The 23394-nt window shown below is 38.4% G+C and overlaps 2 protein-coding genes across 4 annotated transcripts; one reads left to right on the forward strand and one right to left on the reverse strand.

Annotated features, from left to right (window-relative positions):
• The first annotated feature begins 3538 nt into the window (after nt 1-3538).
• Nucleotides 3539-7194, forward strand: LOC131336153 (peroxidase 72-like). Its single transcript, XM_058371872.1, has 4 exons — nt 3539-4385; nt 5819-6010; nt 6151-6316; nt 6591-7194. The coding sequence occupies exons 1-4, from the start codon at nt 4146-4148 to the stop codon at nt 7001-7003; spliced, it is 1011 nt and encodes a 336-aa protein (XP_058227855.1). The 5' UTR covers nt 3539-4145; the 3' UTR covers nt 7004-7194.
• A 359-nt stretch (nt 7195-7553) lies between these two features.
• Nucleotides 7554-12550, reverse strand: LOC131336152 (uncharacterized). Of its 3 annotated transcripts, none has more exons than XM_058371870.1 (5): nt 12277-12550; nt 10005-10235; nt 9118-9381; nt 8577-8921; nt 7554-8534 (listed from the first exon to the last, which is right to left on the reverse strand). In XM_058371870.1, the coding sequence occupies exons 1-5, from the start codon at nt 12370-12372 to the stop codon at nt 7923-7925; spliced, it is 1548 nt and encodes a 515-aa protein (XP_058227853.1). In that variant the 5' UTR covers nt 12373-12550; the 3' UTR covers nt 7554-7922. The 3 variants fall into 3 exon arrangements, with proteins under 3 accessions (XP_058227853.1, XP_058227854.1, XP_058227852.1); XM_058371871.1 differs by having other exon boundaries at nt 7554-8921; nt 10005-10040; nt 10134-10235; nt 12277-12492; XM_058371869.1 differs by having other exon boundaries at nt 7554-8921.
• Nucleotides 12551-23394: the final 10844 nt, after the last annotated feature.

Below are 23394 nucleotides of genomic sequence, written 5' to 3' on the forward strand. Positions count from 1 at the left end.
TTTGGACACACTTTTAAGGGACTTTTTTGATTATTTTGCAAAAATGGTCTTTAGACAACTTGTTTTGGCCAAAGGCTAAAATTCATTTCTTTATGCCAAAGGCAAGTTGCTCCAAGGAAACCATAAAATCTCTTCGCATTTAGCGCAAAAACTTTTAAAGACTTTAATTTGGAGAAGTTTGTCCAGTCCAAACTCACACTAGCATACTTGATGCCACAAAGTCAAGCGAATCTGGACTCCAAAATATAGAATTGGCATCCCCAAATTAGCGTACGTCATTCCATTGAAATCAAGGCAAAATTGGCTACAAGAAAAGTACAAAAGGCCAGACATTGTACACTACTATTTCTTTCATTGAATGAGGCCTAAAGATAGTTTCAACCAATTAGAGGAGCAGTTTTCCAAAACCACCCCCTTTTTTTTTTGGGTAAATCAAACAACCCCTTATTATGTCTAGAATATAATATACATGTTTGTATAGGTTTTGGATTGATTAGATTAACCTAATATTTGCATGTCCTTCAATGGTTATCTTTCTCTGTTCCCCAGTCTCCAATCCCATGCACGCTAAAACAAGACAAACAGTTGATGGATTGATGCATAGTCCTAAAAACAGTGAATGAAGAAGGCATGAACAGTATAAAAGATTCTTTCAAGTTTCAATTGTCCATATCTATAATTCGAGCAAACATGGCCGCATTTTTTGTTGATGATTTTTCAAATGCAAAATTGTACTATGATGAGACCCACGAATTGAACGGGTCAACGTAAGATGGTGTAGGTCTCATTTTCTCTAGACACGTACGTCAAACGTGGATTATATGAACTTTGATCAAACAAAGTTCTGCACACCCTCGGCAGCAAAAATTAACAAATTTTCTTTTCCGTTCGGGGCTCGTATGAAAATCTCATGACATGTGTTGAATCAAGTCTCAGTAAATTAGTAATTGAAACTGGCCGGGACAGCTAAAAAGTGGGGCTGGGGGGGGGGGGGGGGGGAGGTAGGTAAAAAGGCCTAACCTATCCACCCAAGAAAGAAAAGTGAATCATGTGTTCCTTTTTTAGGTAGCAGACTTGTGATAGATTGAGACTTCCTACATTCACACTTTACAGATACACAAAAATTTGACGAACAAATAGGGAATGTGCAGTAAGGGGCCAATGATTCTCAAAATCATGCATCCTGTTTTGTCAAACAGGGCAGGTGCTTCTACTCCCACTCTTTGTGCTTTCTCACTCATGCACGTATCTCCTCACCCTCAAGACTTGATCAAAAGACAACACATTCCCTGGTTGACTGACTCATCCATCTAGATGGAGTATAAAATGTCCAATATTTAAAACTCAACTACCAACTGTGTTCTTAATAATTACACCAATGATAGGTGGACTGTTTCTTTTGATAACTCAGGTGTTCGGGCTGGATCAACTTGCACACATTTCGATTCATCCTCTAGGACCAATCCAACCGTCTGCCCATTTGCAAGGATCCCAATTAAAGTTAGATCGAAGCTCTGTATGGACTGGTTTGGCCCCAAAAGAGTTGATAACATCTAAGACGTTTTGAACCTAAGACCATAGGAGGGAACAAACACCTAAATCCCAGGTCTTAACCACTAAGGCCAATCCATTGGGGTTAGGATACGTGGATTGTTTATGCATGGATTGGACACAAATAAGGTACCTTTACCGTCCGATACACGTGGACGGTTATTTTATAAGAGCCACGTGCATCGAATTATTTCGGATGTTCAGCTCTGTTTACGAAGATCGAACTGTGCGCCTAGACTTGTCTACTGAATAGTCGTTATCCAAAAAGATTTACTAATAATTAGTGCGCTCTGCGCAGCATATGGGATCGAGGATCACATATGGGATATTTACTATGATGATGAATACTTCTGTTTCAATGAGGGACCTTTGTTCTAAACAAACAAAAAATAAGGTACCTTTACAGTCCTTAATTTGGGTGGACCTTTAAGACTTCTCCGATTTACTAATCCATGATGGCTTGGAGGTTGGCTTTTTACTAGTAGAGGCAAAACTTATACTGTCTCAAAGGAGGACTTTTACTCGCCTTTGGTCTTTAATTAATATTTCTTCAATAGGAATAGGTAAATGGAACAAAATTATTAAGACCTACTTTCTAGAGTATCTCGAGAGAAAAGCAAATAAAGATATTATTCACTTTTGTTTGGTTTTGAGAAAAAAGTTTGATGTAATGAGTGAAGAAAGAGAGATAGTTAGAGAAACTTAATGAAAATCGTGCAGAGGGTAAAAAGTTTTTCTCAGAACTTGTAAAAGAATTATTTGGTATGGAGCTTTTGCTCGTCATTTTTTCAAAGTAAAAGCAAAGGCAAGAAAATAAAAAACCAAAACCCCAAATGAAGAAGCTAATAAACCCAATTAACTAAAATGAGGGAATGTTAGCTATATCTCTACAAATCAAAACAGAAAATCACAATGGGGTTCAATGTGGAATTAGATATGAGCTTTTACTCCACTGGAGGCTTATGATTTTCATGGTTTTTTTTTTTTTTTTTTTGATCCTTACGATTTTCATGGTTGACTTGCAGTACTATTGCCGAACTCGTTTTCGGTTTGATTTTTGCAACATGTTAAGGAAATAGAATCCCACATTGCTTGGGAGTGGAATGAGTGATCACTTAATAACATCTGGGACCTCTCCACTCATTGCCAATTGGTTTTGAGATGGACATAAAGTTTCTACATGGTATCAAAGCGGGGCCCGTTCCACCCCACATTTTAAAAATTAACAATCCACACCCCACGATGACAGACCAGCACAAAGGCTGCACGATGATAGGACCCAAAAAGTGGCCACACGTGACAGACCTCAAATGCGGCTGCACGTGAGGGGGGATGTTAAGGAAATAGAATCCCACATTGCTTGGGAGTGGAATGAGTGATCACTTAATAACATCTGGGACCTCTCCACTCATTGCCAATTGGTTTTGAGATGGACATAAAGTTTCTACACAACATGTTTTAAGAGCAAGAGGCTCACGTTTTGATGTTGGTCATAGGTTCTCCTGTATGTTCTTGTATATATATATTTTTCTATCTTGGGTTGCTTGGTTAGGCTCTGATCTATGTAGTTGATGAAATTCTTTGTAAGTGGCGTTGGGTATTTTTGAATGAAAATTTTCCGAATGGTAAAAAAAAAAGAAGATTCATGGGCCCAGACATTACACATTAAAACCACATTCGGCTTTAATTGGGTCCCCTAGTGTATGGTGAGACTAGTCTCTCGAATTAGTTGGTCAATTGAACTAAATACGTACTTATCAAAAACATGTTAGATTCTCATAAGAGAAGAAAGAAATACTCCACTACATACTGTGTATGTATTACCGGACTTTTATCACCACCGCTTATAAGTTAGATGGTCGTAATTGGGTTTATATTTGGATATGTCATCCTATCATGTCACGTAGGTGGCGAGAGTACAAATTAACAACTAACAATGATCACCATATAAAGCAGTCCTCTGAAGTATCTCAAAAAATCCCAAAGCGAATTGTACGGTGTAAATTTTACTGGGAGCCAGCCACACTTGTAATGAATCAGGCTCCCAGGTTCTCAACTCTTTGCTGTCCATTTAATCACAGTGTAGTTCGTGTCACATTCGATAATAAGTATCTAAATATAGTAGTAGTATAATTGTAGTAACATTGTTTTATACTACTTTAAAAACAGATTATTACTTAGTAGTATGCAACTAAGTACTTTTCTAAATTCATTATAGTAATTAATTTTGTTTCCATCATAATAAGATCATGGGAAAATACTAGTATCATAAAAATGATCAAGCCTCTACCTACCAACTCCATATATTATACTCTAGATCTATCACCCTCCCTGCTTCCACCTCTCTCTAGCTTGACTACTCCATTGAGGAGTCGATCTCTATAAATACCCATTACCCATCGATCTGAGCTTCCATCACAACAGGCATTCACAAGTATACCCAAGTCTTCCTCCATATATAGAGAGGTCTTGGTGGAGTCCATTATTATTTTATTTTATATATATAAGGAACACAATTTAAACAAAGTACATATATATATAGCAGAGCAGGGGAGATCATATATATATATTCACTACGTACAACAATTAATAATATGGCTCAATCAATGAGCTTTGTGATTGTTGTTACCATACTTTTATCTGCCCCACTCTGCTTTGCTCACAAGAGCGGCGGTGGCGGTGGCGGCGGTGGTTCCCTCTACCCACAGTTTTATGACAGGTCTTGCCCGAAAGCGAAAGAGATTATCAAGTCTATTGTTGCAAAGGCTGTTGCCAAAGAAGCTCGCATGGCTGCTTCCTTGCTTAGGCTCCATTTCCACGACTGCTTTGTCAAGGTGAGTACTTATCAATCAATTGAAACCAACTGAAAATTAATATTTAAACAGTTAGTTAGTAGCTTAGTTAGAGCGGGCATCTCCATTCGTCGGCGACTTTTCTTGTCAACTTTTTTCTTTTAAAATTATTGGCTTCTACAATAGTTTTAACTTCAAAATGGCTTATAATTCGCTCAATATATATTTGACAAAGTCATTTTACGTACGTAGAATGATTTCAATGAAGAGAAGTAATTAATCAATATATAGCTGTAGTCCAATGACTAAGTTGTCCCAAAAAATAGCTTACAATATTGGAGCAATACAGCAAAAGAAAATTAAAAAAAAAAAAACCTGCGAAACTTATGGCATACTTCAGCTCTGATAATATATATAGCTACATGCAGCAGATTTTGTTATTGTTCGATTCTTAGACTTTAGAGATTCACCTAAATTGGTCCTTAGACAATTAAATGTTTGTAAACGTGGTCCGTGCATGTGACAATTTTCCTTTAATTACTACTCAAACGAAAAAGGTCACATCCACCAAATCGCAGGCCAAAGTAGGAATACTACTACCATACTTGAACGGATAAGGTCGAGAAACTATCTTTGGGGGATAAATACAAAGTACGAACAGCAATGCTAATACCACACACACATACATACATACATAAACGCTTGTATTCAACACACTACTCACATTGTTTCACTATGTGTGAAACTCACACGTACGTACACCATGTGAGTTTGTGTGTGTTCAAGAGTTTGTGGAAGTAAGAGAAGTTTCAAGGGTGGTTCTGCGGACAACCAATTAAACACCTAAAAAAACACCTAAAATCTCAATCTCATACTTTCCGATCAAATTTTTATGATCTAAGCTGTTCAATATGTGCAGAATATGATTTTAAAGTGCCCCCTAGAAATTAGCAAAAAATATGACCGGAAAGTGCTTGTTTTGAGCAGTTTTTACCGTTCATCAAATCTAAGCTAAAAACTGCAGATCAAGCCCTTCCCAGTCTTTTTTTTTTTTGGCTAATTTTTCGCGAGTACCCTTAAAATCACGTTCTGATCACATTGAGCGGCTCGGATCATTAAAATTTGATCGGGAACTATGAGGTGTTTTTTTAGGTGTCTAATTAGTTGTCCAATCCCAAATCTCAACCAATTAAATACGTAAAAAAACACCCCAAATCTCAACCAATTACTCACTCACGGGATTACATCTCTGATTCCAACCCCAAATCTCTGAAACATGCAACGACCTCTAATATATGAGAAAGTTGGTATTCTCATCATTTCTTGTTATATTTGCACGGGGCCTAACCGAAGAGTAGGTTGAATAACATGCAAATTAAAACTCCCTTAATAATTAATTAATGTATGAAATGTGTACTAAGCAAAATAACTCCCATGGGCTGCCTGTGTCTATCTATAATATATATGTAATGTAGGGTTGTGATGCATCAATACTTCTAGACAGCAGTGGGAGCATAATCAGCGAGAAGGGTTCAATCCCTAACCGGAACTCAGCCCGTGGGTTCGAAGTCTTTGATGAAATCAAATCTGCTCTCGAGAAGGCATGCCCTAGCACCGTCTCTTGTGCTGATATCATGGCTATTGTTGCCAGGGACTCTACTGTCATTGTAAGTTCTCTCGATCCCATTTGGGGTATATCAAAATTTCTACTACTATCTAATAATGAAAAATACTACTACTACTACTACTAATCAACAGGTATGATAAAGTAATAAAGATTATAATAATTGTTGTGGTTTTGGCACAGAGCGGTGGACCAAGCTGGGAGGTCCCCTTGGGAAGAAGAGACTCCACAGGTGCGAGCTTGAGTGGCTCCAACAACAACATTCCTGCTCCAAACAACACATTTCAGACCATCCTCACCAAATTTAAGCTCAAAGGACTTGACATTGTTGATCTTGTCGCATTGTCCGGTAATTAACTTTAGCCGGCGCGTCATGGAGTAGATATTGTTTTCGGTAGATGAAAGGGACTCGATGCTCGACAAAATTAAGAACTCATAAGAAAATAAGCAAGTAAAAAGAATTACTACTAACTTAACAATAACTTGCAGGCTTATGCTACCCAATCGTGTCTTTCTTTTGGGTCGTTTCCCGAACCACACGACACACAGTCCATGTTTTTGAAATCTTGCTGCCACTAGCCTCTTAATGCAGGCATTTTCACATCCTGATAATTGCCGTGCAGGGAGTCACACTATTGGAGATGCTAGGTGCACCACTTTCAGGCAGAGGCTGTACAACCAGTCGGGCAACGGGCTAGCCGACTTCACCCTGGACCAATCATATGCATCCCAATTGCGTGCCCGGTGCCCAAGATCCGGTGGCGACCAAAACCTCTTCTTCTTGGACTTTGTTACCCCAACAAAGTTTGATAACAGTTACTTCAAGAACTTGTTAGCTTCGAAAGGTCTTCTAAATTCTGACCAAGTTCTTGTGACCAAGAATCAACAATCGATGGGGTTAGTGAAGCAATATGCTGAGAATATGGAGCTTTTCTTCCAGCAATTCGCCAAGTCTGTGCTTAAGATGGGTAACATTTCTCCTTTGACCGGATCAAGGGGAGAAATTCGAAAGAATTGCAGGAAAATTAACTCTTAGGACCATATATAGAGTCCTGGAAGCAATAAACATAAGTATAATTCTACTATTTGTGGTTGTTCTCTGTTTCTCCTATTTATTTTTGATGTTTTCTTTTCCTTCTTTTCCTTTCCTTCGTGATTATCCTAAGAGACTTCCATTGCCAGCCTGTTGTTGTCTAGTGTGGTAATGAAATATCATTTTGGTAACTACAATTTGGGTGTTACTTTAAAAATCCGTCTAAGGGGTTTCTAGTTCTCGTCAAGACTTTAAATTCAGGTCCCCTGTGAGGTTGGGTTCCTACAGATTCAGTTTGGAACAAGCACGGGCTTATGGCATTTGGGACAAACGACGAACTCATATAAATCCCAACAATCAGCCTTATAGGCTCTGTTCGAAAAAAAAAAAGAAAAAGCCTCATAGGCTCATCTTATCACTATTGAGAACAAAAGTATTCACAACAGAATGCTGCAGGAATTCTTACTAATAGGCAAAAGCCACAAAACTGACAAACAGTGATGTAACGAAAACAACAGTAGAGTAACAGCCACAGTAACAAAAACAAACAAAATGGTGTCCAGCAGCCACTGAAATAAGAACAACATTATAATCCAGAGATGGAACTCTGATCTCATCCCATATAAGAACACTGTATTAAGTCATCCACTTAATAACGCTAAGGAAGTTTTCATCTTAAACACGAAATTTATCTAATAAAGGATAATAAAAAGGCCTCGACTATTTAGGATTTACAAAGAAAAGGAGTTCCAAGAGACCATCTTTCCCATCTGCACCACAGTAGTTAGCCAGATTAGTTTCACTTGTATGTTCAGACTTAATTCTATCTTCGCACCTTTCTCGAGATAATTTTAATGACATCTATATTGAACTATCTATAAGACAATGTGGCGACCCAAAGACCGGGTCAACATAAAGTAGATTATAGTAGGCCGTCAACCAAAGACTTCTTGTAAAAACACTTCACCTTGGTTGTTGTGTCCAATGCTATTCCATTTATCTTCTCAGACTCAGATTTCATTGCAGCCAGCTTGCCCTCCACCAAAGAGATCTTTTCTTGAAGCATTTTCATTTCCACCTTATATCCTTCAACCTCTCTCTCTGCTTTTTCAATTGCTTCATTGATTCTTGTCTTCTCCCTCTTCAAGGAGGAAGAACCCTTCTGTAGAAGCTTTGCCTCTTTAATCTCTTCCATCCTCTTACGAAGCCATCCAACTTCCACCCTGACAGATTTAATGCCATCAATATCATCGAGCATAGATTTCAGATCCATGGATGTAATCTCTGTGTATGTTGTCCCTTGTAATTTCTGGAAAATCAGACAGACAGTCTCGAGGAGAAATGAACGCAATCTCACAGATTGCAAAGAGCTGTCCTTAGCGATATCCCCAAATTTTGATAATATCTCTCTAAGGAGAGATGCAAATTCCTCCTTCACTCTATACCCATTCACTGTGACCAAAGCAACATTGAATGCGGAATGAACCTCATCATCAGAAGAGTTGTCATATGACATTGCAGCCATCTCAGTGAGGTTAAGACTGAATGATTGAGTTGGCGCAGCCATCTCAGTGAGGTTAAGATTGAATGATTGAGTTGGCGCAGCGTTTTGGCCAAGATTTTTGGGAAGTACTTCCTCTCGTCCATTCCCAATGACATTCAATGCCTCAGTAGCCTCCGTGTTTGCAAGGTGATTATTGAATACAATGTCATGTGGTGGAGGGGGAGTAGGGATGGCAGGAGCAGCAGGAGCGTGGAGATTTTCTTGGGCATGGATTGGATGAAGATCTGAAGAAAGCTGTTCAATTTCCATCAAGTCGTTGAGGTTTTCTATTGTTTCACCCCCATTTTCTAACCACTTGTAGTACTGCTGGGACTGGTCTTCACTCTTTAAATGTTCAGCTGACGGATTATTTGAGACCTGTAAAGAGAAATTACAATGCATAAACTCATTTCTACAATGTGATCACACCAACATGGGGATCACATACACTGAAACATAGGAAATGTGAAGTCGCTTTTTCAGCATGAATATATCAGCTATCAAAACAACGCCTACTACCAAATAATATCTCAAAAATATTTTGGAAGGAGTAATTAGCATTGAATTCCAGTACCTGGGTTTGAAAAGGTAGTTCGGAATTCAAGTTGTCCAAGTTTGGAATATGCACAGCTGAGGGACTCAAACTATCAGTTTTGCCTGCTAGAATCTTCTTTGCTGGTGTCAAGGTAGAATCATGACTAGTAGCCTCCTTTGCACTTCGAAGTGGATATCTTGAGGGAGTAGTCAAAATGTCACACTGGCCAACAACAGCCTTTCCACATCGTTTTGGGTATCGTGAGGGTGCGGGTGGGAAATGTGCTGGCACAGAGAGGAACCCCTAAAACAGTGATGCCATTGACTAGGCTGTTATTTGTAAATGAACCCAAATGCAAAAAAGCACCCACATAACAAACTCTAGGCATTAACGATTGTTAAACTACGGAAATTCGTCAACAAAAAAAGCAACACCAAGCATTTAACAACCTAAACAGCATGTTAGCAGTTTCGAGGTTCAGGTTTTCCGAATATACACGTGGACAAGCAGCATGGGCAGCTATAGAGTTTAGCATAGTCATACCACATCCGATAACTCATCCAAAAACATGAAGTTGTGAATAGATGGTTAAACATTGTATACGATGAACCACAGTAACAACGAGCTGCCAATAGAGCTTCCTTCAAAGTAGTGAATGAGAACACCTGCTCTTTATTTTTTTTCTTTTTGAAAGAAAAAAAAATAAAGAGAAGGTGTTCTCATTCACTACTAAAGCCAACGAAATCCATTTCTAGCCAGTTCCTAAAGATCCTATACAGTATTACAATGATGATTCTCAGAAATAATGAAGCAAGACCAAATTATTGAGGAGACAACCCTTCAGCAATGATCTGAAAAGATCCTAAAAGGTTGGTATGATAATCGTACCAAGATGAGAAGAAGCAGTTAGCTGTGCATTCCAGTACCTGGGTATGGAAAGGAAGTTTGGAAGTCAACTGATTGGGACTCAAACTCTCAGTTTTCTGAACTAGAATCCCCTTCGCTGGTGTCAAGGTAAAATCATGACCAGTTGCATTTTGACTTGGATATCCCGGGGGACTAGTCAAGGCAGCACATTGACCAAAGACTCCCTTTCGATGTTTTCTTGCGTATTGTGAGGGTGAAGTTGGATAATGCATTGGCACAGAAAGAGATCCCTAAAACAATGAGACCATTGCATTCACTATGTTACTCGCAAGTCGCAAATGTACACAAGCGCAAAAGTATACCCAAAAAAGAAATTAACAAATCACAAACTGCTAACCACAGAAAAGATGGACATAAGAAGCAGCACCAATCCTTTAAACCAATTAAACAGCACAGTTTCAGAGGATAATCTCATGGCAGAGATAAAGATCATTCTTAAAACCAATGAAGCAGGATATGCCAAACTAATGATAATGGAGATAACTTGTTCACAAATGTAAACAAAAATAAGAATCTAAGAGCAGGGTTTGAGCATCTCCATGAACACAAAATGCTACGTGCTAGTCTGGCAGCAAAGGCTACACATTAGAATGGCTGAATCAGCTTGGCATTTATAGCCTATACCATAAGCTCTCTCTCTCTCTCTCTCTCTCACACACACACACACACACACACACAATACCAAAGGAAGAAAACTTAGATATTTAGATGCTTGTGTTACAGTTTCTAGTGTTTGCAGGAAATTGAGAGCACTACAGAGATGAGAATTTATATCATCATCATTGTCAAGAAGCAGGAGCATAAATATCTTATTATTGCAGTCAACATCAACAATCTACTTTGATGCCAGTTCTCGGATAGTATTAGAATGCTCCCTCAGGATTATGCAAAAGGCTCTTGCCCTTTTCACTACAATTTTTCCTTTTCTTTTCTGATCAGCACCCTTTTCGCTTTAATGGTAGATGGGGATTGAGAACACATGGAACAGAGGAAGGGGCTGTTAAGGGCTAGCTGGTGATTATGTATCTGTAGCCCAAGTTAAAGAGATGTACCTAGTTCGAAAAATATGCGTGGTTTAATGGTTTTACTCGAATACATGAACCCATTACTACTCTCGACCCTCCTTCCCCTTTTCCGGCTTCGTCAATATCAATATAAGAACTGGCACAAAAGAAGGGAGATCCAGATGATCCATATACAAACATGCATTTTTCAATCAATTCTCTATATTCAATTGACTCTCTCACTCTTTTGGTATTATCTCGGCCCCTCGCCTCTCAACTGGCTTAAAAAGCCCCAGGCCTCCCCTTGCATTATGCATTTTCCGTCATCGCATCATCTATTACGTAATAAACCTTCCTTGGCAAAGGAGAAAAGCTACCGCCGGTAGTCTATTCTTCTTTGCATTTGTGGGCATGAATATATACTAATGTTAAAGAGCAATTCTACTTACACACACCACTTGAGTTTCGTGAAAATTTTGACGATCCGAATCATTCACTTGTATATCTCAACAATATACATTACCCATATAAAAAAATCAGTTTGATTGGACTTTGGTAACAATTTTTTTTCCCTTGAGAAATATGGATCATTAAAATTCTTTTCGTTCATTAATTGATTTGAACAGGCACTTATAGATATCCGATCAACTTGATTTTTTGCACGAGTGATTAAGATGTCTAGTTCTACAAAACAAATGTCTCAGATCGTCAAAATAACTCTCTTTATTAGATGGTGTGTTTGAGCGGTGTGTACGTAGCAGAGCTGAATGTTCAAAATAGAGAGGGTTAAAGTTGTTTAGTGCTGCGGTTTAAGGTAATGAGAGGAGAATATATAGGTGACTGTGGCTCGAGGATGCCGGTGTGTTTTACAGTTTACACTTGAGATTTTAGAAAACAAAACAAAAAAAAACCCTATCGATTCACCCAGGCCTACGGAGGTGCCTGGATTTCCCTTATTTAGGTTTCATTTTCGTACAAAATAAAACAACAAAGAGCGAACGTTTTTCCCTGAAAGCATCTTCTGTACACCCATCACATACATGCATACCATAAGAAAAAAGGTAAAAGAAGAAAAAAAAATCAAAAGGACAGTAAAAACAGCACCAGAATCATCGAATATAGCTCCATCATTGGGTTACCATAGAGAGGGATTAGCATGTTACAAACTTAGAACTCCACTACCCTGTCCTCCCACTGAACGGTGATGCAGATAAAGATACAAATGCGCACACAAACACACACACACACACAACACAGATGGGGTAACCTTTGGAGACCAAGTAGGGTCGGCTGACTCGGCTTCGCATTCTTGATCAGAATCGACTTTGCTTGTTTTCCTTGGTCTTCCTCTCTTCTTCCCCATTGCTAGGTTTGCTCCGTGAGGGATGCGCCGCTCTCTCTCTCTCTCTCTCTCTCTCTCTCTCTACACGTTAGTGTATTATCCTTGTTCTCACACTTACTGCATTTCAACTTTCTTCAGTAGTAAACAGTCCAGCTGAAGCAGCAAATTTGTCATTTTCCGATGCCAGCAAGCAACGGCACACTCGGCTCCTGACAACTGCGTGTTTGCTTCTGATTGGCTCCTCTATTTCCTTTTTTTTTTTTAATCCTCCTCCTCTATTTCCTTTTATTACTCATTGTTCTTACTAAAACTTTCAGCGCATATAAGCCTTTTTTCCCTTTTTCCGTGCCACACGACGCACACACTCGCGATTTTAATTTACTCATTTCAAAAAGGAAGATTTCAAACTCCAATGTTAAAATTTGACATCAATAATACCAAAATCTTCTCCACTTTTGTAGTGTCAACATTCATGTCAAATTTTGAAAATGTCATTTTTGGTGCACAATTGACAAACTTGCTACACCATCCAAGCCATTCAATTAGCATAAAAAAACGAGTCCCGTTAAATTCAATGATCTGAATTTGATTGTGCAAGAATGACACCAAAACGGTGCACCAACATTGCTATTTTTTTTTAGCTTTTTAGTAATTATTTTGGTACTAACATGCGGACTTGCTCTAACTTATGTTTGGTTCGGGGGTTAGGTTCCCTCTTATACCATTATCCTCTAACGGGCCGTTTGGATAGAGAATATGATTTTGGGTGAATATAGAAGGAAGATGGATATTAGGGCTGTCCATCCACTCGACCCACCCAACCACCCGACCTGACCTGACCTGAAAATAGACACAATAGACGGATCTGATCAGCCATTCGGGTCGGATTCGGGTTGGTTTAGTCGGATTTTTGATTTAGTCAGTCGGGTGGCACCATATAATTTCTCGAGTGACCCGACCGACCGAAATCAGATGTATTAAACGAAAAAAAATCCCCAATTTTACTCCATTCAGTCCGCATCTCGCCGTCTTCTGTTCTCTCTTTCAACCCCTCTCCTCCACCTCGACTCTTCTTCGTCTCGCATGCCACTAGGACTACACCCTTGCACCTATTGGAACATTTTTAATAAAATAAATGTTACATATTAATTCCTCTATTATCATCCTCATTATTCTTCCGTTACACAATTATGTTTATATTAAACCAAAATCGGTTACAAGATTTAAGGGAATTTATTATTGTTATTATGTCTATTAATACCTATTACATCTATATATATGGGTACTCCATACAAGTGTGATGATTGTGGAAAATAGAGAAAGTATATGGAGAGTATACACAAAAAAGAAAGAGAGTTTCAGAGTATTCATAAACTATTTTCTATAGAGTTGGGCAACTCGGTTCGTGACTCGTTCAAACCTCTCGGTGGTCGTGAACATCGGATGAGGAATGCTTGTGAGCTCTTGGGTTTAATCTTGGGGCTAGTACACTCCGGTGGAACCTTCACGAGGGGAGGAATATTAGCCTTAAGACAGTTATTACACGACTCTCATTCTCACAGGCAACATCTTTCCTACTTTCATTACTTGTATATTCTCTCATATCTACTTGTTGAGTTTTTATGTTTATGTGTACTTATACAATTCTTGTGATAAATAAATTTCTGTGAATATAAATCCTAACAGCACCTCCATTACTTCTCTCTCTCTCTGTGTCTGTGAAATGGAGTCCCCTTACAGGACGACAACGACAAGATCAAACGCCAGCTTCCCCACCACTCCTCCGCCGACTACAGCGACAGCTCCATCTCATCCTCGTCGCAATCATTCCCAGCCAGCTGGGCCTACCTTGCCCGATTCCTCCTCCGCCAGCCATCACCTCCTTTATCGCCTATGGGCCACTGTAATTTTGGGAAAAAAATTTGATTTTTAGGAAAAAGGTGTGTAGATTTGTGATTTTGAATGGTGATTTTGTAATATTATGTTGTTAATCGTGCTTGTGAGCTAATTTGTGAATGTGACTAGTGTATGCCCGTGCCTGAAGGCACGACACGAACGATAAGTACACGCAAATAAATTTTGAACCCACGTGCAATATATCAATCACTGCCCAACAAATCCAACTATGCGGAAAATAATAACCCAAGCATATTCATTGACATATTTAACTTGAATGAGCAAATAAAGAACAAACAATTTTCCAATCCCTAGAGATTGTGCCCCTGCCTGAAGGCATGATGCAACACGTTCTCAACAAATGAGTCTATGCTTGAAAGCGCTTATTAATTAAAAGGCATTAACCTAATATAAAAGTTTCTAGCACTATCAACAATAAAATTACCTACTTTTAATAAAAAATATTACTTAGGAATCAAAACTGTTTCGAAGCTGCTATTCCAATCACAAACATTAACTAAGTCGATCAAAACGTATTCAATGTCAGTTAAGACTAATGAATTCAGTACATAGAGGGGGCCATCCCCCTAAAATTCGAAGCCACCATAATTGATGTAGCACTTAACAGCTACCAACAATAAAAAAATAGAATGGTAGCCAACAATATAAAAAGAAGAAGAAGAAGAAGATAGAATGTGAGTCATTCGGAAAAGGATAGCCAACAGTATGACCTCCACCACCACCACCTTCTATCTCTAGATACGTGCATATTAAATCTAAACGCTGGTGCAAAAACACTAACGTTAAAGTAAAAACACTAATTTCAACCGGGGTGCATAGTGAGTCATTTGACTTTTGTTTGGAAAAAAATTGTTCATAAACACAATAAAACACTAACTTTGAGGGCTCCCTCAAAAAACACAATCATCACCACCTTTCTGCTATCATATAAAGTAAAAAAGAGTTTATCAAAAATAATTAGGAACTATAGCTGAAATTGAAAATAAACTATAAAAGTCAAAGTAAACTAACAAAACCATAATTTGGATAAACTAAAAGCATCTCTCTAGCTATATGTCTGATGAGGACTTTTACTCGATACTAGGGCTGCAAACGAGCCGAGTCGAGCCGAGTTTTAGAGTGTTCGAGCTCGGCTCGGCAAAAATTTAGTTGGCTCGAGCTCGTGACGAGCTGCAGAACTCGAGCTCGAGCTCGGCTCGATAGGTATTTACGGAGCTCAAGCTCGGCTCGTTCGGCTCGTTTATGAAACAAATATATATAAATATATATATAAATAAATATAAATATGTAAAAAATATATATATATATATATATATATAAATATATATATAAATATATTATATAATCGAGCTCGCGAGCCAATTCGAGCCGAGTTTCGACTAGCTCGAGCTCGGCTCGTTTATGAAACGAGCCCAGGACTCGAGCTCGAGCTCGGCTCGTTTTTGTCTTGAACCGAGCCGAGCCGAGCTGTTATCGAGCCGAGCTCCGAGCCGCTCGCGAGCGGCTCGGATCGTTTGCAGCCCTACTCGATACCATCATAAAGATGCTTCAGGAAATCAATAATTGCAACAGGTCCTTGAATCAATTTAAAAAAACTCAAATCGATAAGGAAATTGTAAGTCTAAGTGATTTAAAGAAAGTTTGAATTGCTAGTAATTAGGAATCAAATAATAAGCTTTGGTTGCCGTTTTTCTATACCATCTATAGAAACATGGAGCAAGAGATCTTTACTCAAGCTAAAGGAATTTGAATTGCCAATCGATTTTGCTTATTCCAAATTGTTAAGGAAATTGTAAGCCAAGCGATTTTGCTTATTCCAAACGGATCTTGAATCAATTTAAAAAAACTCAAAACAATATTTTTGGCTGCAATCCTTGTTAATTAGCAGTAGAGGTGGTCTTTATCAAAGTAGAAGTAATATTGTTTGATGAAGAAGAGAATTTCTTCTATGCACGTGCGTTTTTAAAAATTATCACGACTTTGATTTATGATCAGTTGACCCAACCGTGCGGTTAGAAATCTTACCATGCGATGCTGTGCCATTCAAATTTATCTCCCTCAATGCTCCAGCGTACACCTCATCGGTTGAACTTGAGTATGCACCCCTATCGTTTAACATTATCATTATTAAAAAATACTTCATGATAACTTGTAAGCAAGACTTGATTAAAAAGAAGTATTGGGTGATGGATATTAGTATCTTCCCGAATAAGCTTTTTGTTGAGTGGGACCCTTGACCTAACATGGCGTGCTTGTTTGGATATCTCAGTATCGGTGTGGCATACAGATAATGGCCGCTTTCGATTGCGTCGGACAACATTAGGATTAACATTCTTATTATTCATTCTGTAAGCGGGACAAAAAAAACAAAGATACTAAAAATTTCGGAGAGAAAACGAAGATACTAAAAAAAACAAACGAAAAAGAACAGACTCGGGAGCCCACTAACCTGAAGTGGTTTGAAGTAGCGGCGTCGGCGTCGGCGTCGGCGATAGAAAGGTTGGGGGTTGAAAACTTGAAATACTTTGTTGGTTCTATAGTTTTACCCAAAAAAATCGTTTCTATGTATAGAGGTATAAAATCATAGGAACTAGCTTTTATGGAACCTACCTAATTGATACAGCCTACGTACCTAACCGGAATTCAGCAATTTAGATTTATTTTAGGAATCAATTAAGCTTTGAATTGCTAGTAATTAGGAATCAAATAATAAGCTTTGGTTGCCGTTTTTCTATACCATCTATAAAAACATGGAGCAAGAGATCTTTACTCAAGCTAAAACCCGAAATTTGAATTGTTAACTATTTTGTAACTATTTTGGGAATAAAATAAGCTTTGATTGCCGTTTGTAATCAATTGAAGGTTTGATTGTGTTCCTTTCCAATATTTCAAACTTCAAATTTTTGTAATATTAGATTACCATGATTGATTAGGATATTTCAATTCAAATGAGCTCCTTTTTTGGTCTTGAAGTTTTCGATATTTACCAAACTGCCATGTTGTAGAAGGAAGGATGAAAACAAATCTGGACTGTCGGATTTGTTTGTATGGGTAGATAAATGTTGAACAGGGATAAATCTGAACCGTTGAGAAAGAATATTCTGAAAGATACCCGTCCTGTTTTATAATATAGATTATGAGTTTCGATCTCTCTCTCTCCTAACATTTCTGTAGCTTCTTCTTCTTTTTTTAAATCTGATGACCCGACCAAACCCGACAACTCCAACCCGACCACGTTTCGTTCAGAGCTTGACCAGTGTTTCGGTCGGTCTCGGGTGGTCATTTCGGCAATCCGACCAAAGTCGGGTCTGGTCCAACCCGACCTCGACCCGTGAACAGCCCTAGTGGATATGTAAGGAGGGTGGACCCACCTCCTAAGATGGTGGATTTGTAATCCAGCATTTGGATGGTTTTTTTGGAAGAGAGATTTGGAAAATGGATATGATGGGATAAGATGTGAAATGACTTTATTGCCCTCATTTTATTAATTTAATGGGTAATATAGGTTAATTTAATTAAAACTAAAATAATACATATTTATCAAATAAATATGATAAAAATAAATCAATTCAAGTAATTCATGTTTAAACCTTAATTTCTTTTTTCAAGAAAAACGGATTAAAAGATAAAATATTTGTAAAATAATTAAATTATTATGAAAGTTATATGAAAAAACAGATTTCATTTTTTTTTTTTTTTGGTTAAATCTTCATAGTTGAATGAGAGGTAGATGGTTGTTGGATTATGTGAGTGGTAGTTTAACCATGTGGGTAGTAGATTCAACAAACCAATATATACAAAATAGGTTTCATTTTTTTCTTCATCTCATCCAAAATATCATCTCCATTTTAATTTTTAGTTTGATATTCTCAATTTTTTTTCTTTTCATTTCAATGGCACGCGCGGGAATGGAGTGAGGAGGAGAAGGAGATGTTGTTAGAAAATCTAACGAGCCTAGTAGATGCGGGACTTTGGCAAAATGAGAACGAATGGTTTATACTGGCATTCTTCGTAGTTTTGGAAACTCAAATGCAAGCTTCTTTTCCCCAAGGTGGTAATACGAAATTTCATATCGAGGCAAAGATGAAGTATTGGAAGGCAACTTGTTTCTGACTACAAGACATGCTTCATATTTCCGAATTTGGTTGGAATGAAAATGAAAATGAAAACAAACTGGTGGTGGAGAATGAGGTTTGGAATGAATTTGTCAAAGTAAGTACTTTTGTTTTTAATGAACATTTATACACTCTTGTTGATGAATAATTTGTCATATTTTCCATGTATTATGTTTGTAGGTGAATCGACAATTTAGAAACATGAGGGACATGCAATTCCCCATGTTTAATCGATGGAGCCATTGCTTCGTACGTTTCAGAGGTTAACTTTGGATGCTTGAGATTATAAATTCTCCAAGTTGACGTTAGACATGCAATTCCCCATGTTCAATAAATTTGTTGCTTTGTACCCTTATAAGGTATCTGCAGTAGTGTAATATGCAGTCTTCATTTCTAAAATAGAGAAATTAAACTTACAAGTTCAGTCCGAGTCAAATAGATGTGTCAACAAAATACAACATAAAAAACCTAACAAAAAGAATAGAACAAAGTATGTTGTTATACTAGTATGATGTTGAACTTCCAAACCACTTACAGATGTGGAAGCTTCATCACTTGATTGATGTTTAGTTTGGACAGACTGCATTTTCATGAGCCGGTATCTTTCCTTGTGGAATTGTAACAATGCTCCTTCCGCTTCGTCGAACGTCTTGTATCTTTTTTTCAAGTTCCTTGGGTATCCATTAACTTGTAGTTCCGCGGTCTCCCAACTTGTATATATTCCCGAATTATGGCCGACGAAAACCACCCAATAGGATTCTTCATCTTGACTTGTCATTGAAAAATCTATTTGAAAACAATGATTATCACTTTACAGTAACGAATACTAGCATGACGTATATATGTACGGTGGCTCAGATATGTTTTTAACAGGCACATAGTGCACCACTTGGCTACAACTTATGTTGCCGAACGATGATTAAATCATTGACCCTCATAAGTTGTCCTGCCAATACGATGCCTTGCTTTGAAATTTTGTCAACATATCATCATAGCGCAAGAAATAAGTTTAATTTCACCTATAAAACTAGCCCATTAATGATAACATGGTAGAAACAGAAATACCCACAAAAACCATGTGAAAACCATCAGAAAAAGCAGCCTAAAAAACCATCACACTTCAGTGTGAAAAACTTGAAGAAAAACAAGCTAGAACTGTGCAGAAAAATAGCCCAAACACCACAAAAAGCAGCCTAAATTCCTGCCAAAAATCAATCCAAAACACAACAAAAAAAAGGCCTCAAAAGCTGCAGAAAATAGCCCTTGAAGCACCAAAATAACAGCCCAGAAACAACTATAAAAATACTCCACAAACCAGCAAAAAACCAGGACACAAATCACCTAAAAACAGCCCAGAAAACTCCCAAAAAATAGCCTAAAAAACATGCAAAAAACATCCCACAAAGCAGCAAAATAATAACCTGAAAAACCAGCAGAAAAAACACCTCACAAACCAGCTAAAAATTAGCCCACAAAACACCTAAAAAACAGCCTGAAAAACCTGCAAAAAACATGCCCTAAAGTAGCCGAATATTAGCCCAGACACCTGCACAAAAATACCCCACAAACCAGCAAAAAAAACAGCCCACAAACCACTTACAAACCTCCTCCAAAAATAGCCTGTTTACGTGCACATAAACAGCCCATTAACCAGCCAAATATAAGCTCATAAAACCTGTAGAAAAATAACAACACACCAGGCCAGAAACCACCAAAACTGCATTGTCTAGTGACCATCCTCATAACTGCCGAGTAACCTGCACTATCTAATGATCAGCAAAACCCATAATGAGATTGCACTTTGCACATTCGACTACACACACACACACACACACACTAGTATCATAGCCACTGATAAATGCCAACATCATAGAAATAAGGTTTGGCTCAGGTAAAAATAACATCATAGCCATCAATAAATGCTAACATAGTCATCAAAAAATCATTAGATTCATAGTTTCCATTAGAAGTACCAACGAATACAAGTTTAGTCACATTTGTCTTACCATCATCATTGCCCAAAATCTCATAGTCTAGTGCATCATTACAAAATTAAGGAATGACATCTTCCACAAATATATATCTTTCTAACCATTCACAAAAAGGGTGTAGTACCATTCACAAAAAGGGTCTACTACCATTCACAAAAAGAAGGAATGACATTCTTCCTAAACAGCCCATAAAATTCAAGATATCCCTACTTGTCTTTCCCCTAAAACTTTCCCGCCAATATCAACTCTACCCATCGTTGTTTGCATGCCGCGGGTATGCCATAGAACGTGTCCACCCTATCTTCCGCTTGGATGATGATGGCATTGACGATATACCTATCATCCTCATCCATGTCAAGCTTGAGCAATTCGTCAAACACCCTCTCCCTTCTGGAAGATAGTTGCTTGTCATAGCTTATGGCATCCGCAATCTTCTCCATTACCATAGCGCTTTGAGTTAGGTAATTCCCCAATGCCTCAGGTATGGCTACTTCTTTTTTGGCCTTCTTCTTTGGCGGCATTGGCACGACATTGGCATTGACATGCCCATTGGGATTGACATTGACATTGACATTCACACGAGCATTGGAATTGGCTTTGGCACAAGCATTGGCACTGGCACGATCAGTCGTATTGGCATTGGAATTGGTTGTAGGAGTGTTGGCATTGACATTGGAATTGGTTGTTGGAGTGTTGGTATACGATAGGTCAACAAAAGTATCCCCTGGCCATATTGCCTCACCATTTATAAACCTAAGTGTATAGCACTCTTCCAAGTAGTCATCAATGTTTGGGATTTCATCTTGGTTTGGGCTTTCAACGGGGTCACAATTGTCTAAGTTTGCCGCATCCTCTGCAAAATCACCCGTTGCCCTATCAATCCCAAATAAAATTTGCCAACTCTCATACATTGGAAAAGCCTTCTCATTCATGCCTTTCACTTGCGGATTGAACTGCACATGTTCAATGGCATGTATTACATGGGAGGGCGGTAGTTAAAATTAATTGCAAAAGGATAACAACAATGTCAAGGCGGGATTAAATGAATGAGTAGAGAAGTTACCTTCTCATATTCCTTCCACACGTCCTCTGAATCTACCTCGATGGAGTTAGTTGCATGATTCCACGCAAACCCACTTAGGTGTATCATGTCGGCAATATGACCATATTTTTCCTTCCAAAATTTGACCTTCGACTCTATGTTTGGTTGAGCTTTGAGAGTGGTCCCGGGCAATAGCTTTTGCAAGCCTTTCTTAACTTTAACATAGAAGCCAAACTTGAAACCATTATGGGCTTTCCATGTTTCTTTTTCCAAGACTGCGTCCAACATGCATGCAAGCAAGGCCTCCTCTTCCTTAGGAGTCCATGGCCTATGCGATTGTTTTTCTTGTCCCCCTTGGCATTGCTTCGTTTTGATTTCGAAGTTCCTTGACTTTTCATGATGTTTGCTAACCCAATTGGAATGACAATAACAATTTGACATAGGACAAATAGTCACGAAATAGTATTTATTACATGAAAATAGTTGATATGTTTCAACATTGGCTAGGATTGTTCAACCACTCTATTAAACAAATTCACTTAAAACAAAGAAACAACACAATTTAAAGAAATCCTAATGGCCAGCCCCATGATGAGTTAACCAATCATTGTACATTTTGGTTGCCAAGTTATCCTTCGTTTGGGTCCATTCATTCGATGTTTCAATGCTTGTAATGTACTCTTCAGGTGGCACATTATGTCAGTTTTGCTGCTCCCACGCCGTTTATTCAGCCTCAACAAGATCCACTGGCATTGTACGCTTAATGAGATTGTGCAGGAGGCAACATACTGTGACGATGCGACATTGAGTCCTAATGGGATAGAAAGAGTATGATCTCAAGATTCTCCATCCCATCTTAAGCACCCCAAAGCATCTCTTCACAACATTGTGTGCGGTAGAGCTCCTCATGTTAAAGCACTCTTCTCGGCTCTAGAGCACGTGTCCTTACCTCCAAATGTTTATGTGGTATCGTTGATCCCTGAAGGGTGCTAATAATCCCAGTCCATTAGTGTAACCGGCATCGACAAAGTAGTAACGACCTACAAATGTCATACATAGGTGTAGGTGAGTACGTTTACACAAATGTGGACGTATGTTCACTAATGGAAATGTTGTAAAGTGACATATCCTGTGGAATTTTCAACCCGTTAGGCCTCACCAAGGCGTTTCGAAACACTCTCGAGTCTATGGCGGAGCCTTCCCTACCAGACAACGCATATATGAATTGTAGGTTTCGACTACAAACTCTTAACACATTTGTCGCGTAGTCACCCTTCCTTGACCTGAAGCGTGCCTTCAATTTGGTTGGGAGGAGGACAGGTATACAAGTACCATCTAAAGCCCCTAGACAATTCTACGACATACCAACGATTTATTTTATTAGATTACATTATTAGAATGAATAATAGCATTACAATAATTGAACACTTGAAATTATCTGTACCTCAAACCATTTCCACCTAACATCCGGCTCATTAGCAAGAATAGCTTCTTGATGATACCATAAGACATTGTGAAGGCGCAACACCACCAACAAAACAACGTTGAAATGTCTACTAATTATTTCCCCTGATCTCCAAAATTGAAAGGTCGTATGCCTATTTTTTGTATGGTGCGAAAGAATCCACAAAAATATTGCAACTCTCTCCACAAGAGTGACATTCCTAGACTCCTCTAGTCCATTTTGCTCAAGTAAATGACACAAACTCATGAAGGTATACCTATTTACCCTCAATTAATTATGACAATCTGTGTCACTTCCGCGTACCGACCTATTAAGTGCGTCTATTTGGTGTTGGTAAACATTAGGATTCAGACGCAAACGAGGCCTTTGTCGAACCTTTTCGCCAATCAAGTCCATGATTAACATATAAAGGCTCAAAACAATATTGACTGTTCTCATGATACATAAAAGTGCTACCAATGCCTCACGCTTTGCCTTCTTTCCTCGCTCACATTTTGTTATTCTTGCCATCTG

This window comes from Rhododendron vialii, chromosome 8a (assembly GCF_030253575.1).
Source record: "Rhododendron vialii isolate Sample 1 chromosome 8a, ASM3025357v1".
Classification (NCBI taxonomy): Eukaryota; Viridiplantae; Streptophyta; class Magnoliopsida; order Ericales; family Ericaceae; genus Rhododendron; species Rhododendron vialii.

Excerpts from the sequence above, each read along its gene's own strand:
- LOC131336152 (XM_058371869.1), bottom strand. The coding sequence starts at position 12,372 with ATGGGGAAGAAGAGAGGAAGACCAAGGAAAACAAGCAAAGTCGATTCT. Across the intron at positions 10,236-12,276 it reads ACCCTACTTGGTCTCCAAAG|GGATCTCTTTCTGTGCCAAT; the intron begins GTTACCCCATCT and ends TCATTGTTTTAG. Across the intron at positions 8,922-9,117 it reads AACTACCTTTTCAAACCCAG|GTCTCAAATAATCCGTCAGC; the intron begins GTACTGGAATTC and ends TTCTCTTTACAG.
- LOC131336153 (XM_058371872.1), top strand. The coding sequence starts at position 4,146 with ATGGCTCAATCAATGAGCTTTGTGATTGTTGTTACCATACTTTTATCT. Across the intron at positions 4,386-5,818 it reads TCCACGACTGCTTTGTCAAG|GGTTGTGATGCATCAATACT; the intron begins GTGAGTACTTAT and ends TATGTAATGTAG. Across the intron at positions 6,317-6,590 it reads TGATCTTGTCGCATTGTCCG|GGAGTCACACTATTGGAGAT; the intron begins GTAATTAACTTT and ends ATTGCCGTGCAG.